The sequence below is a fragment of the Anser brachyrhynchus genome (genome assembly GCF_964034855.1).
Source record: "Anser brachyrhynchus genome assembly, chromosome: 1".
Taxonomy (NCBI): domain Eukaryota; kingdom Metazoa; phylum Chordata; class Aves; order Anseriformes; family Anatidae; genus Anser; species Anser brachyrhynchus.
Window position 1 is genome coordinate 26,410,308 of NC_137694.1, and position 12,979 is coordinate 26,423,286.

General features: G+C 50.7%; 1 protein-coding gene across 2 annotated transcripts; it reads left to right on the forward strand.

The window, feature by feature from the left end:
- Positions 1-115: 115 nt before the first annotated feature.
- Positions 116-12,979, forward strand: LOC308194738 (uncharacterized protein). 2 transcript variants are annotated; one of them, XR_013950821.1, is made up of 5 exons: positions 116-778; positions 1,231-1,469; positions 11,405-11,519; positions 11,762-12,130; positions 12,607-12,979. XR_013950821.1 is itself a non-coding variant. In XM_080591007.1 (4 exons), the coding sequence occupies exons 1-4, from the start codon at positions 392-394 to the stop codon at positions 11,999-12,001; spliced, it is 981 nt and encodes a 326-aa protein (XP_080447133.1). In that variant the 5' UTR covers positions 116-391; the 3' UTR covers positions 12,002-12,176. The 2 variants fall into 2 exon arrangements, 1 of the variants encoding a protein (XP_080447133.1); XM_080591007.1 differs by lacking the exon at positions 12,607-12,979 and having other exon boundaries at positions 11,762-12,176.

Genomic DNA, 12,979 nt, shown 5'->3' on the forward strand with positions numbered 1-12,979 from the left:
TGTTTGTTTTGAGGGATTTTTGTTTGTTCGGTTTCTATCTATTTATAAAAGGCAGGAACCTCCCGAGTGTATTTTTAGAAGGTATAGAAAAGGTGTATTTCTGGGGGAGAAGAGTAAGACAGCATCGCAGCTGGCCTTTGGGACTTAATGGGACATCTGCTATATCCTCCGTATCCTTGCAACCAAACATCAGCTTTGACCTAGAGAGAAAATGCCTTCCTCCAGCAGTTCTGTCAAAGTGGCCTCCTGAGGCACTGTTTCCAAAGCTTTCAGAGTAAGGGCAGGAAGAGTATTTGTTGCTCGTGCCTAGTCCGTTCTGCACTGCAGCGCTTCCCCCCACACACAATAGGCATTCTTTCTGGTGTCTGGGTAGAGGTGTGTTTGATGTCCCATGAGCAGAGGAGCATTTTGGGCAAGAGCGTCCCTAGCAAAAGAACCGAGGAAGGATGGAAACTTGGGGAATCCTGTCAGCAAAGATCTTAAAGCTGTTCTTCTCTTGAAAGACGAGCCTGCCTTTACTTTGCTTTTAATACCGAGTCAGAAGGTGACAAAGACCATCTTGACGCCCTACCCCTTTATGCATTGCTCTCCACAGCTCAATGAACTTTCGCAGCAGCTGGAGATGGAGTCTGGAAAATGCAGGCAGCTAGAAGCACAAAATTGCGACCTGCAAGAAGAGCTGTCTGCTCTGCGTGGGTCTCAGGAAAAACTGGAGAAGAGCAATGGCCAGCTGCAAGAAGAGGTGGCATGCATCAAAGCTCTTCTGAAGACTTACAAGGTGGGTCACAGGCAAAAGCAACAGCATGAGACAGAGATAAGAAAGAGCCTGACAAGGAACAAGTGCTCGGACCAGAAGTCGCAGGTGATGGGGGGGGTCTTGCCCCTCATTCTTTCTGTGAGGCGTTGTTCTCCACAGGCACAGAAGTCCCTGTGAATTGTGTATGGAGCCTTTGGAAAAGGCTTACAAGCAGAGGACTGTCTTACAGAGACAGAAGTGTCTTAGCACTAACTCTGAAGTAAGAACAGAGTGCTGAGAACTGGTGTCCTCCAGACTAAAATGAATGGTTGACCTGTGGGAGTTTCCGGCTTCTGCCTTCACTGCTGGTGGTAGTGAGGAGGCAAGTGGCCTCCCCTTAGTGAGGCTGGGCCCTTGAAACTGGGTATGTGTGACTGATGGGGGGATGGTTCTCTTCTTCTTTGTGGTGATGGAAATTCCATTATCTGCTTCAGACACGGGCAGCCTCTCCAGACATGCAAGAACTGACAAGATCCCCTCCTTGTGCTTCTCTGAGAAAGAACCTAAAGCACAGAAGCAGAGATGCTGACTCTGAAGAGGAGGATGGAGGGAGAAAGACACCACAAGAGCATACTTTTCCAGATGAGTCCATTCAGGCAAAACTGGAAAGGTACAAGCGCTACTATCTGGAGGAACAAAAGCTCAGAGAAGGTCTAGAAAATGACCTGCAAAGGTATGTCCAGACTGGGTTTTGGAGTGAAAGCAAGATGCTGCTTTTTCCTTGTACGTTCTCCTCCTAAAATCCCTCTTGTATACCTGACCAACATTACGTCAGTAAATATGCCTATAGTCACTCTCATAGTCACTCTCTGCCTGGGGCCTGCTCCTGCGGGGGCTCTCCATGGGCCGCAGCCTCCTCCAGGCCACATCCACCTGCTCCACCGGGGGCTCCTCCACAGGCTGCAGCATGGAGATCCTGGACTCTTCTCACAGAGGCCAACCCTGCAGCCCATTACAGCCAAAACCTTGCCACGTACACCCAGTACAGCGATGTAAGGCAGAAAAGAGGAACTGCATGTCCTATTGTCATGACAACAAACTAAGAATGCTTAAAGAAGTAGGAGCCTTCTAGATAGTAGAATCTGATTCTGTGAAGTCTACGGCTTTGGCTGCCATTTCAGCAGCATGTCTGAGATTTGAGATTTCCTTAGGCAGGGGAGGATATCCCTGACTCTTTATGCAGGTGATGCATCTTCCAGAAGAAGCCACATAAATACACAGCATTGGCGGTACTTTTCCACAATGGATGCAAGCTCTCCAAAAACCTCAAATCAAATGATGTTTTTGTGTTTAGATGCCATTAATCCCTTCCACTCTCAGAAGTCGAATGTTGGTCAAAGACCTGGAGAGTAGCTTTGCCAAACTGTAACCAAATATAATTCTTGCATGCATCTGACTTTTTCAGAGCTCGTCAGCGTCTAGACGAAAACAACGCTAAGCTCCACCGGAAGCACCACTGAAGCCTGCGTGGCTAAGGTCAGCATTCATAAATGTTATTCTCAACCCCTCTTAAAGCATATCTGTGAGCAAGCTTACGCTTCTGAGCCTCAAGTTAGAATCCCTTTGTGGTTCCAAAACACACCTTCTTTATGCTAAAACAACTGCTAAGCATCAGAAGAGTACACAACTGTATGGGGGCGGGCTGAAGACCTCTGGTCATTGCGGGGTGTGCAAAATACAGAGTGCCCTTCTTCTTCTGCAAAGCCGTAAGGGAAAGAGTGAAGGGAAAGAAAGGGAGAATAGACAAAATAACCGTACAAATGGTAATAGGAGAACAGGCACCAGACAAAGACATGCCACACTGAAGGCTGCGTTAGGGCCAGGTTGCAGCAGGAAGATGTTTGCCTTTTCAAAGGCAGATCCTTTTCAACGTTTTCAAGGTGAATGCAGAAGCTGTATTTTAGGAGTAGTGTTCCAAAGAATGCCCAGTTTGAATGCTTAGAGAGTAGGGACACTTGAGGATGAAGAGGGCTGCAGAGGACTAGAGTCTAACACTGATGAGCAAGAGTCATTTGCAGGTTCCCTCACAACGTTCTGTGTGTAGCCTGTGGTATTTCCTTCACTAACTTCTGGAATACTGGTAATTGGAGGTGAAAAGGTGTTCCTGCCTTGTGCATTTTCTTCTTATTGTGTGTTTCCCTGTTTTCACAGCTGGATATCATTACTGATCAGATGAAGGCGGAGCAGACAAAGTCCCAGTCCAGAAAACAAGCCATAGTTCTACCAAGATGGAAGATGACTGCCAACACTTGCCTTCTGCCCCATAATTCGGGCAGTTTCCAGGCCGTGAGCAAAAGCAGCCATTGCCCCCACCACGCTGGCAAGAACGCAGCGGTTCTGTGCAGATAACAGCCTGCCTTTAATTCCAAGTTCTGTCGCCCGCCTTGGCATTTAATAAACCATGTCACGTAGTGTGGGTCTTTGTCTGTTCCCTTCTCCCTTACGGACTTTGCTTCTCCTCTCCCATGCCCATGTGACTGTTCCCTCTGATTCCTTCTGCTCGTCTCTCTTACTGACCAGGAGCATCCTGTGAACATCAAATGTATTATTTCCGTTGTGGGAAGCAGACCAACCCTCTTGCAGATGTGTCCTGTGAGTTACACAGTACCAAGGGAAACTCCTGGGTGAACTAGGGACAAGGGCTTGGGATGGAAAAAGGGAGAAAACACAAAGACAGAGGTGTCATTTGTCTCTTGTGGCTGGAAATGGTTCCCTTGCAAAAGGGATAGCCCACGACAAGCGGGGGACCTCAACCACACTGTCCATGAGGCTGGCAGAGAGCTTTAATGCTGCGGCCAGATTTCTGAATGCAGGGGAAATGATTTGTAGGCTTCAAACCAGCATCCTCTGAGACCCGGGCTCCCCCATATAAAGAGATCTTCTGCCACTCATCTGGCAAATTCAGGGAGGGCTGAAGGCAGAGGAAAACACCACCTGTGCACCCACTCCATCCAGCAATTGCCCCAATCCCCTGAAGTCCCTTTTGATAGTCTCCAGGCTTCTCTCAGCAGTTTCATCACTGCCACCCTGAATTCTCACTAATGGGTAATAATCGGAGGGGGGCTAACGAGGTCAGGAAGTTTCCTGGTAATGTCCTTGACCCGAGCCCCAGGTAGGCTGCAGACTTCCCTACGGGTAGGGTCTAGCTGACATATGGGGCCCTCTGTTCCCTTCAGAAGGGAGTCGCCTACAACCATTACCCTTCTTTCCTTCTTGTTGGAGGAAGTCTTGAGGCGTGGAGTCAACTTGCTGGGTCCTTGCGGCTCCCTTGACTGCCTCCAGCGGCCTCGATGCGGAAAATCGCCTGCCCGCCGCGATCCACTCTCCGCAACAGCACGCGACTGCCTTGGACTGCAAACCTCTACGGAGGGAGCAAAAGAAGGGGGCAGGGGGAAGTTCTCATTCCCTGTGAAGGAGTTACTTTGCAAGACCCCTTGTTTGCCTATGGAGTGACTGTGGGACACACCTCTGTGGTGGTTTTACTCAGGTGGGCAGCTGAGCTCCATCACAACCGCTCACTCACTCCCACTCCTCAAAGGGAAAAGGGGGAGAAAATACGATGAAAAGGGCTCAAGGGTTGAGACAAGAACAGGGAGTTCACTCAACAGTTATTGTGAAGGGCAAAACAAACTCAGAGTATGGAAATTAGTAAAATCTATTGGCTGTTACTTACTAACAAACCAGAGAAGTGAGAAACAAAGGAAAGAAACCAAAGCCAACTTCGTCCCACCCACCCTCTTCCACCTCCTCCCCCTGAGCGGCACGGGGGAATGGGGGCTGCGGTCAGTCTGAAGCCAGGGATAGAAGAATGGGGGCTTGCTTAATCATATTAATGATTAGTGATTAAAGGATTTATCTGTGAAAGCAACACAATTGACGCTCAGGACGTATGTCTTGACACTGAGCAAGGTGTTTTCCACTTTGAAATTCATCCAAATACTAGTCAAAAGACTGTGCTTATATATTGGTCAAGGCTGTGTGTGTTTAAGAACTGCTTGTGCTTTTGCAGAAGTAGATAAGGAGAATATTACTCTCCCTAGCAAAAATCATTCTAACTTTTGTATTTGTAACTTTGTTAGAATTGTCGGGTGTGATTTTTATATTTGGCACCAGTGGTATCCCACCAGTTGATCAAGTCTAACAATACAATATAAACAAGGTGCTGGTCATCACTGGTGGGACACAATCTTCGGGTGGTCACCAACGGCAAATGGCATTCTCAATACATTGTGTCACCCGATCATAGTCATATTGACCTTAGTTGGTATGAGTCTTGTATTGTATGTAATTATACTACTCTGGAACTGGAGAATGTTATACCGCATAGCCATGCTGACTTCTTTGTTGCACGTCCATGGTATGGCATTAAGTGATCAGTACCAAGTTGGGAATCTTTGCTGCGAGTAAAAGAATTTACTAATCTTCTAGAAAGGGGGGACTGAAGCCAGGGATAGAAGAACGCGGGCTTGCTTAATCGTATTAATGATTTCTAAATAAAACAATTGTAATAATTAAAGCCAGGAATGAAAGAAAGGGGGCTTGCTTAATTGCTTTAAAATAGATATTGCTGCGTGTCTTTGCTTACTGCTGTGCAAATTAATCGAAACAAGGAGTCTTGGGGCCCCTCACAGAAGATGTTTCCTGACAAAAATGGGGAACCTGTCTCAAAAACCAGCTGAGACCGACCTTGTGGTTTGGACAAGAGCCAAGGGGCAGCTGAGTCTGTACAAAGGCACGGGGTCAACTAGTGGTGATGAAGAGGAGTTACCGGACTTCATCCCCACGACCCCCCGACGACCACCACCAGAAGGCACTGCGCAGGCGCAGATGGGAGGGGTTTATGGAAATGACTTCTTGGAGCTAATTTTAATACAAAGCGGGGATAGGTTAGGCATACGCATAAGCGTATTGGGAAACTTCATGCATATGTAACTTTTTACTGCATATAACCAAGGCAAGTTGCCGCGTTAAGGTGCGCGTGCCTTTGGGGGCTATCCCGCATGTGACCGGCGCCAAAATAAACCACATACCTGCTTTATAACTTATTTGTGTTGAGTTATAGTCTTCTTCCATGAACCAAGTCCCTGATGCTTTGTCTCCACCGCTCCTTCACGGTCACTCTCTGCCCCAGCTCCATGTGGGGTCCCTCCCATGAGATGCCATCCTTCCAGAACTGAGCAGGACTGCTGCCCACAGGCAGCAACTCTTCAAGAACTGCTCCAACGTTGGTCCGTATCATGGGGTCCATCCCCCAGAAGCAAACTGCTCCAACCTCAGTCCCCCACGGGCGGCAGCTCCCCCCAGACCCCCTGCTCCTGCGTGGGCTCCTCTCCACGGGCTGCAGCTCCGGCCCGGGGCCTGCTCCTGCGGGGGCTCTCCACGGGCCGCAGCCTCCTCCAGGCCACATCCACCTGCTCCACCGGGGGCTCCTCCACGGGCTGCAGCGTGGAGATCTGCTCCATGTGGGACCCATGGGCTGCAAGGGGACAGCCTGCTCCACCAGGGGCCTCTCCATAGGCCACAGGGGAACTTCAGCTCTGGCACCTGCAGCACCTCCTGCCCTCCTTCTGCACTGAGCTTGGTGTCTGCAGGGCTGGTTCTCACTCCTCCCTCTCCCAGCTGATGTTGTTCCACAGTTTTGTTTGTTTGTCTTCCCTTTCTTAAATATGCTTTCACAGATGCACAAACAGCAATTTTTGGCTCATCTCTGGCCAGCATCAGGTCCCTTTGGAGCCAACGGAATCTGGCCCTTATCTAACATGGGCATCTTCTGGACTCTTCTCACAGAGGCTACCCCTGCAGCGCCCTGCAAATAAAACCTTGCTATGTAAACCCAATACTCCTATAGGAAGAGATCTTCTGCCATTCCTCTGGCAAATTCGGGGAGGGCCCTCTGCACCCAGACGGTCTGGAGCACGAGGACACCTTCAGCCGCTGTCACCAACCCAGCGACAGCACTGTGGCAGCACAAGTGAAGAATGGCCCCGCAGGAGCTGGACGTTGTGGTGTTTGAAGCATGTTTGTTCATTATTTCCCATGGCTGTATTACGGCTATAACATTGGCAACGTTAATAATTTTGGGAGGCACCAGGGTGGGCACTGGAATGGCCTCTCTGGTCAGACAGAGTCAGGAGTTTACCTCCCTACGTGTGGCTGTAGATGAGGACTTAACTCGAATTGAACAGTCAATTACTGCCCTGGAAAAATCGGTACGGTCACTATCAGAAGTTGTTTTGCAAAATCGTAGAGGATTGGATCTGGTGTATTTACAACATGATGGATTATGTGCCGCCTTGAAAGAAGAATGCTGTGTATATGCAGACCACACTGGAGTAGTGAGGGATACAATGATGAAGCTCATTGAAGGCTTAGAGAAAAGAAGACGAGAAAATGAGGCTAAGCAGAATTGGTACGAATCTTGGTTTAATTATTCACCCTGGCTTACAACCTTACTGTCGACAATAGCGGGACCTTTGTTGTTACTAATATTGAGTCTAACTTTTGGACCATGTATTCTTAATCGAGTAATCACGATTGTAAAAAAACGTTTGGAGGCAGCACATCTGATGCATATCAGTGCCAAATACGAACCCATAACCACGAGTGAGGATGCTGAATCTCTAAGGCTCAGCAGTCAGGCATACCAGGAATTAATGAACAAAATAACTAACTAAAAGAAAGAGGAGGGATTGTGGTGTATGAAGCATGTTTGTTCATTATTTCCCATGGCTATATTAAGAAGGAACAAAGGGAGTCACCAGGTGGCTGTAAGGACCTTGAGGCTCCCTGCCTGTTGCTGTCTCGGACGGAAAGTTGAGAGAACTTTGTGTAAATACTATAACTGCAAAATTGATAACCCACTGTCCTATCTTAAGACAAACCAGCATGACCGGTTAAGGAGGGAAAAACACCACATACCAAGCGGAGGAAGACTACGGCCTTCATCCGTGCGACCACCAGAGGGACCGAAGACGACCCCCTAGCAACAGTCGACGCAGCTGCAGTAGCAGAAAGGGGCGCTACGTAACCCTGGAAGAACTCAGTGATATAAGGGACTGTGAAAGGGGGCGGGCACGCGCCATTTGAGGAGCATGGACTCCCCGGCCGCCCAGAGCTGTTTTGCTTGTTGATCACTTACTCAATAAACTAATTCTATCTGGCTAAAGGAGTAATTTTTAACAGACGTCAGGGGGGACCTGTCCCTGGATGTGGGTACGGTGCTGCCCTGTGCCCGGGAGAGTGTGGGGGTGAGCTAGGACAGCTGCCAGATCAACCACAGCCATGCGGAAGTATTGCTGTGCCCCTGCCAGCGGCAGGAATTAGAGGGAACGGTCAAATGAGTAGGGGAGGGGAGAAGCAAACCCCGGAAGGGAGAAGAAGACAAAGACCCGCACTACATGACATGGTTTATTAAATACCAAGGAGGGTGACAGAACTTGGAATTAAAGGCAGGCTGTTATGTGCACAGAACCGCCGCATTCTTGCCGGCATGGCGGGGCCAATGACTGCTCTTGCTCACTGCCTGGAAACTGCCCGAATTACGGGGCAGAAGGCAAGTGCTCGCAGTCTACTTCCATCTTGGTAGAACTATGGCTTGTTTTCTGGACTGGGACTTCGTCTGCTCCACCTTCATCTGATCACTAATGATATCCAGCTGTGAAAATAGGGAAACGCACAATAAGAGGGGAATGCTTAAGGAAGGAACACGTTTTCACCTCCAACTACAAGCATTTCAGAAGTTACTGAAAGAAATTCCACAGGCTACACACAGAACATCTAAAGGGAACCTGCAAAGGACTATTGCACACCAGTGTTAGACTTAGTCCTCTGCAGCCCTCTTCATCCTCAAGTGTCCCTACTCCCTAAACATTCAAACTAGGCATTTTTTTGAAAACTACTCCTAAAATACAGCTAAAACTACTCCTAAAATACAGAAGGCCCTGCAGAGTGACCTGGACAGGATGGTTCGATGGGCAGAGGCCGATGGGATGAGGTTCAACATGGCTAAGTGCCGGGTCCTGCATTTTGGCCACAACAACCCCATGCAGCACTACAGGCTTGGGGGAGAGTGGCTCAAGAGCTGTGCAGAGGAAAAGGATCTGGGGGTGTTGGTCGATGCTCGCCTGAACGTGAGCCAGCAGTGTGCCCAGGTGTCCAAGAAGGCCAACGGCATCCTGGCTTGTATCAGGAAAAGTGTAGCCAGCAGCACCAGGGAGGTGATTTTTCCCCTGTACTCTGCTCTGGTGAGGCTGCACCTTGAGTACTGTGTTCAGCTTTGGGCTCCTCAGTGCAAGAAGGACATCAAGGCCCTGGAACGTGTCCAGAAAAGGGCTATAAAGCTGGTGAGACCTCAGGGGAGACCTTATTGCTGTCTACAACTACCTGAAAGGAAGGTGTGGGGAGCTGGGGGTCCACCTCTTCTCTCAGGTAACTAGTGACAGGATTGGAGGGAATGGCCTCAAGTTGCACCAGGGGAGGATAAGGTTATAAATGAGGAGACATTTCTTCTCAGAAAGAGCAGTCAGACATTGGAGCTGGTTGCCCAGGGAGGTGGTGGCGTCACCGTCCCTGGAGGTGTTCAAGGCAAGGTTGGACCTGGCGCTTAGGGACGTGGGTTAGTGAGTGACATTGGTAGTAGGGTGATGGTTGGACCAGTGATCTTGAAGGTCTCTTCCAGCCTTAATGATTCTATGATTCTATGATTCTGTACCAGTGCAGAGAACAACACTATATGGGCTGCCGCAGGGAATGTTAACTCCATCCCAGACAGACCCAGTACAACTGGGGCAGGTGCCAGCTCAACCATGGCCACAGGGAAGTAATGCAGTGCCCCTGCCAGCCAGGCACGTTCTCGATGCCTCCTGAGGAGCCCTGCCCCATCGCATGGCCCGAGATCCCCATCCACGCTGCGGAAGAACGTCAACTGAGGCACAAAGAGCTCTTAAGGCAGGAGCCAGAAAGTGCCGCAGTCACTGCTGGACTGTGGGGGGGTGTGGCCCTCCAACTTAAGAGGACACTTGTGACGCCCCTGGTGATGCCCATTGTGACACAATGTGCCACCATCGCTGAGACGCAGTGTATGTGCACCCCTGCCAGCAGGAGTGCTCAGTGCTGTTGCCTCTGCTGTGGGAGCAACAGCGCTGCCCTGGCTGGGAGCCTCGGTGCGTCCCTGCCCTGCCTGGGAGCACCAGGCCACAGCCGCTGCTCGGGGCTCGGCTCCCCTGCCCCTGCGCCTGTCCGTGTCGGACCCAAGCAGGGCCCGCAGGGCTCTGGTGGCCCCAGGTGGGCTTGTGCCCACATCCTTGCTGCAGCATGCAGAGGCTCCTGGGGCTCCTCCACCGGGGCCAGGAGCATCCGATGCCCAGCAGCACTTCCCTGTCCAGAGACAGCGATGCCCACCAGCTGCCAGAGGAGGGCCTGCACGGGCTGCACCGCGCGGCCGCCCGTGGCGACCTGGCCCGGCTGAGGCGGCACTGGTGGCTGAGGAAACGAGGCAAAAACCGTCGAGACCAGGCAAAGCGGTGAGGGGCTGGGGGGTGCGCTTAAAGGCTTGGGGTGGGATCGCTCTCCCGTGGCGTGCGAGCTTCAGCCTGGTGCCGCTGCGTACGCGGCTCTGGCACCAACCCTCCTTCTGCAGCAGGTGTCAGCAAGAGCTGAGGCGATGGAGGGCTGAGGCTGGGCGTTGTCCGGCCAGGCAGCCTCTCGCCCTGAAGTCACTGGCACTGGACATAGTCGGGAGCACATGCTCCTACCAGCCCTTGGCAAAGCCTTCAGCCCCGTGCAGAGAGACGGCTGAAGCCCAGGGCAGAGTCAGGAGCACGGCAGCAAGGGCACCGCCTCCTCTGGAACCCTGGGTCAGAGCTTATGGGTGTGACCCGTTCAGTGACAAACTGGATCTGATTGATACAGCAGTGCGCGACGGGTTAAGAAGAAGGTTACTCAGAGGCATAGAGTGGTAACCAGGCTAGAGTAAGAGAAAGTGGGAACCACTAAGGAGGAGTTGTTAGGCTCGGACGGGCCTATAGAGGGCTACGCGTGATCAAAAGGAATGCACCAACCAGAAGTCTGTAACTATGTTTGCCAGCCACGTGCAGCGCGTGGAGGGGCTCAGAAAAACTATGTAAGATCTGGCATTGGGACAATAAAGGGTCTCCATTTCTCGACTATCTTGGAGCCCGTGTCGTCATTCCCTTCAAGAGCTGGTCACTGAGAGGGCTTTTCCCTCTCAGCTGGCAGAGGGGAACAATCCAGCTTTGCTTGGAATTGCTGGGGCGGCTCGAGCGCTGCTTGAAGGGTGTGCTGCCGACCGCCACTGCCCTGTCCTCTCCCTGTGGGGTTGTTTAGCAGCCGCTCGGGCATTAGCAGTTCTCTCCTGTCCTGTGGGTGATCAGCGTCAGGGCATTCACCGCCCTTCTGCCGCTCGAGTGATTGTGGAAAAACTTGGAGACTTACACTGACTTCGCACTCTTCATGGAGTTCCACAGCCTCCAAAGCTTACGTTCTGCTTGGCATTGGCAAGTGGAGACTTGTGGCCCTGCGCGTGTTCCACAGCCAGAAGTGATTTGGGGCATTGCCTGCCTGTGGAAAGCTAATTTATTTTGGTTTTAGGACACCGCTGCACCTTGCTTGTGCGAACGGCCATGCAGACGTTGTTCGATTCCTGGTTCAAGAGAAGTGCCTGCTGAACCTTTGTGACAACACTGGCAGATCGCCACTCATGATGGTATGTGGAACACGTTACTCTGCTCTAAGTGGGGTTTTATCAATTGTGCTTCAGATGACAAGTGTCTTGCCGCATTCTTCACACCGACCTTTAGAGAAACATGAAAGTTGTAATCGGCACATAATAGGCATACACTAGCTCATCTCGGAAGACGCTCTTATCTTCCAGCACTGGGAAGCTGCTGTAGCTGTGACAGAGTGAAACATGGCACAAGTCCTTCCTTTTCTTTGTGTTGTTTGCAGGCAGTGGAGAGCCAGCATGAAGAATGCGTGGCGATTCTGCTAGAGCACCGTGCCGACCCAAACCTCAAAGTTTACAGAGGCAAGTCTGCCCTTCACCTGGCTGCCGCAGCTCCTAACACGTCTCTAGCAGAGATGTTAGTTGAGCATGGTGCACACCTTGAAGCAAAGGACTGGGTAAGTTTTGAATTTGGGCAGCACTGCTCTTTGGGAAAGGCACTTAATTCGTCTGGGTTGTTCTGACGGGCATTCTTTATCCTTTCAGGAGGGAAATACCCCGCTTCTTCTTGCCATCTCCAGCCATCATAAAGAGATGGTAAAGTTTCTTCTTCAAAAAGGAGCGAATGTGTGTGCTCAAAGTTTCTTTGGAAGGTGAGGCATTGCTCCAAAGTGCATGTGGCTCTCCTTAGCATTGTCACTGGAATGAGCAGGAGAAAGAGAGTCAGTGTTGTCAGAGACAGTGGGCATCAAGTGAAACAAGAGGCCTTCCCACAGCTGCTTAGGAGAAACCCTCTCAGCATGAGGAAGGTTAATCAGGGGAGCAGGTGGCACCAGGGGTTTGAGCAGCCTCCATCCTTGGAGGCTTTGAAGAGCAGAGTGGAAGAAGCCTTGAGCAACGTGCTCTGGCCTCGTGGCTGAGTCTGCTCTGGGGAGGCGGTTGGCCAGGAGGCGTCTGGAGGTGTCTTCCAGCCTCAGTCCTCCAGCACTCCCCTGTGTGTGGCTTTGCTTTCCCTGTGCTTGTAGGAATCGGGGAGGGAATTGTTTGGGGAGGAAACAGGGATTAGAATAAAAACAACACAGAGCCTGCAAATGCTGCTATGTTTCATACCATCTTTTGGATGCTTTAGGACTGCTCTTATGCTTGCCGCTTCTGCTGGGGAAACGGATGTAATAGAGCTACTTCTTTCCTACGGTGCCAACGTTACTTGCAAGGATATTGTTTGCGATACGGCTGTGGATTATGCTCTCCGGTCGGGACATTTTGAGTAAGTGTTTTGTACGTCACTTTTAGAGCGGCTGAGTTGTCAGAGTGTCCGTGCTGATTTGTCACCCTTTGTGATAGATGCACAAAGGCTTAACGATATCTTCAGACCTTTCTTGAAGCTGGGCTCGGTGATGTCTTCTCATAAATCACCTTCCCAAGTCAAGAGAGGATTTGGAAGTAGAGGAGAACTTCCACCCACAAGGCTTTCTTAGAAATCCCGCTTGTGTTGCTAAGCC

Excerpts from the sequence above, each read along its gene's own strand:
- LOC308194738 (XM_080591007.1), top strand. The coding sequence starts at position 392 with ATGAGCAGAGGAGCATTTTGGGCAAGAGCGTCCCTAGCAAAAGAACCG. Across the intron at positions 779-1,230 it reads CTCTTCTGAAGACTTACAAG|ACACGGGCAGCCTCTCCAGA; the intron begins GTGGGTCACAGG and ends TATCTGCTTCAG. Across the intron at positions 11,520-11,761 it reads GCAGATCGCCACTCATGATG|GCAGTGGAGAGCCAGCATGA; the intron begins GTATGTGGAACA and ends TGTTGTTTGCAG.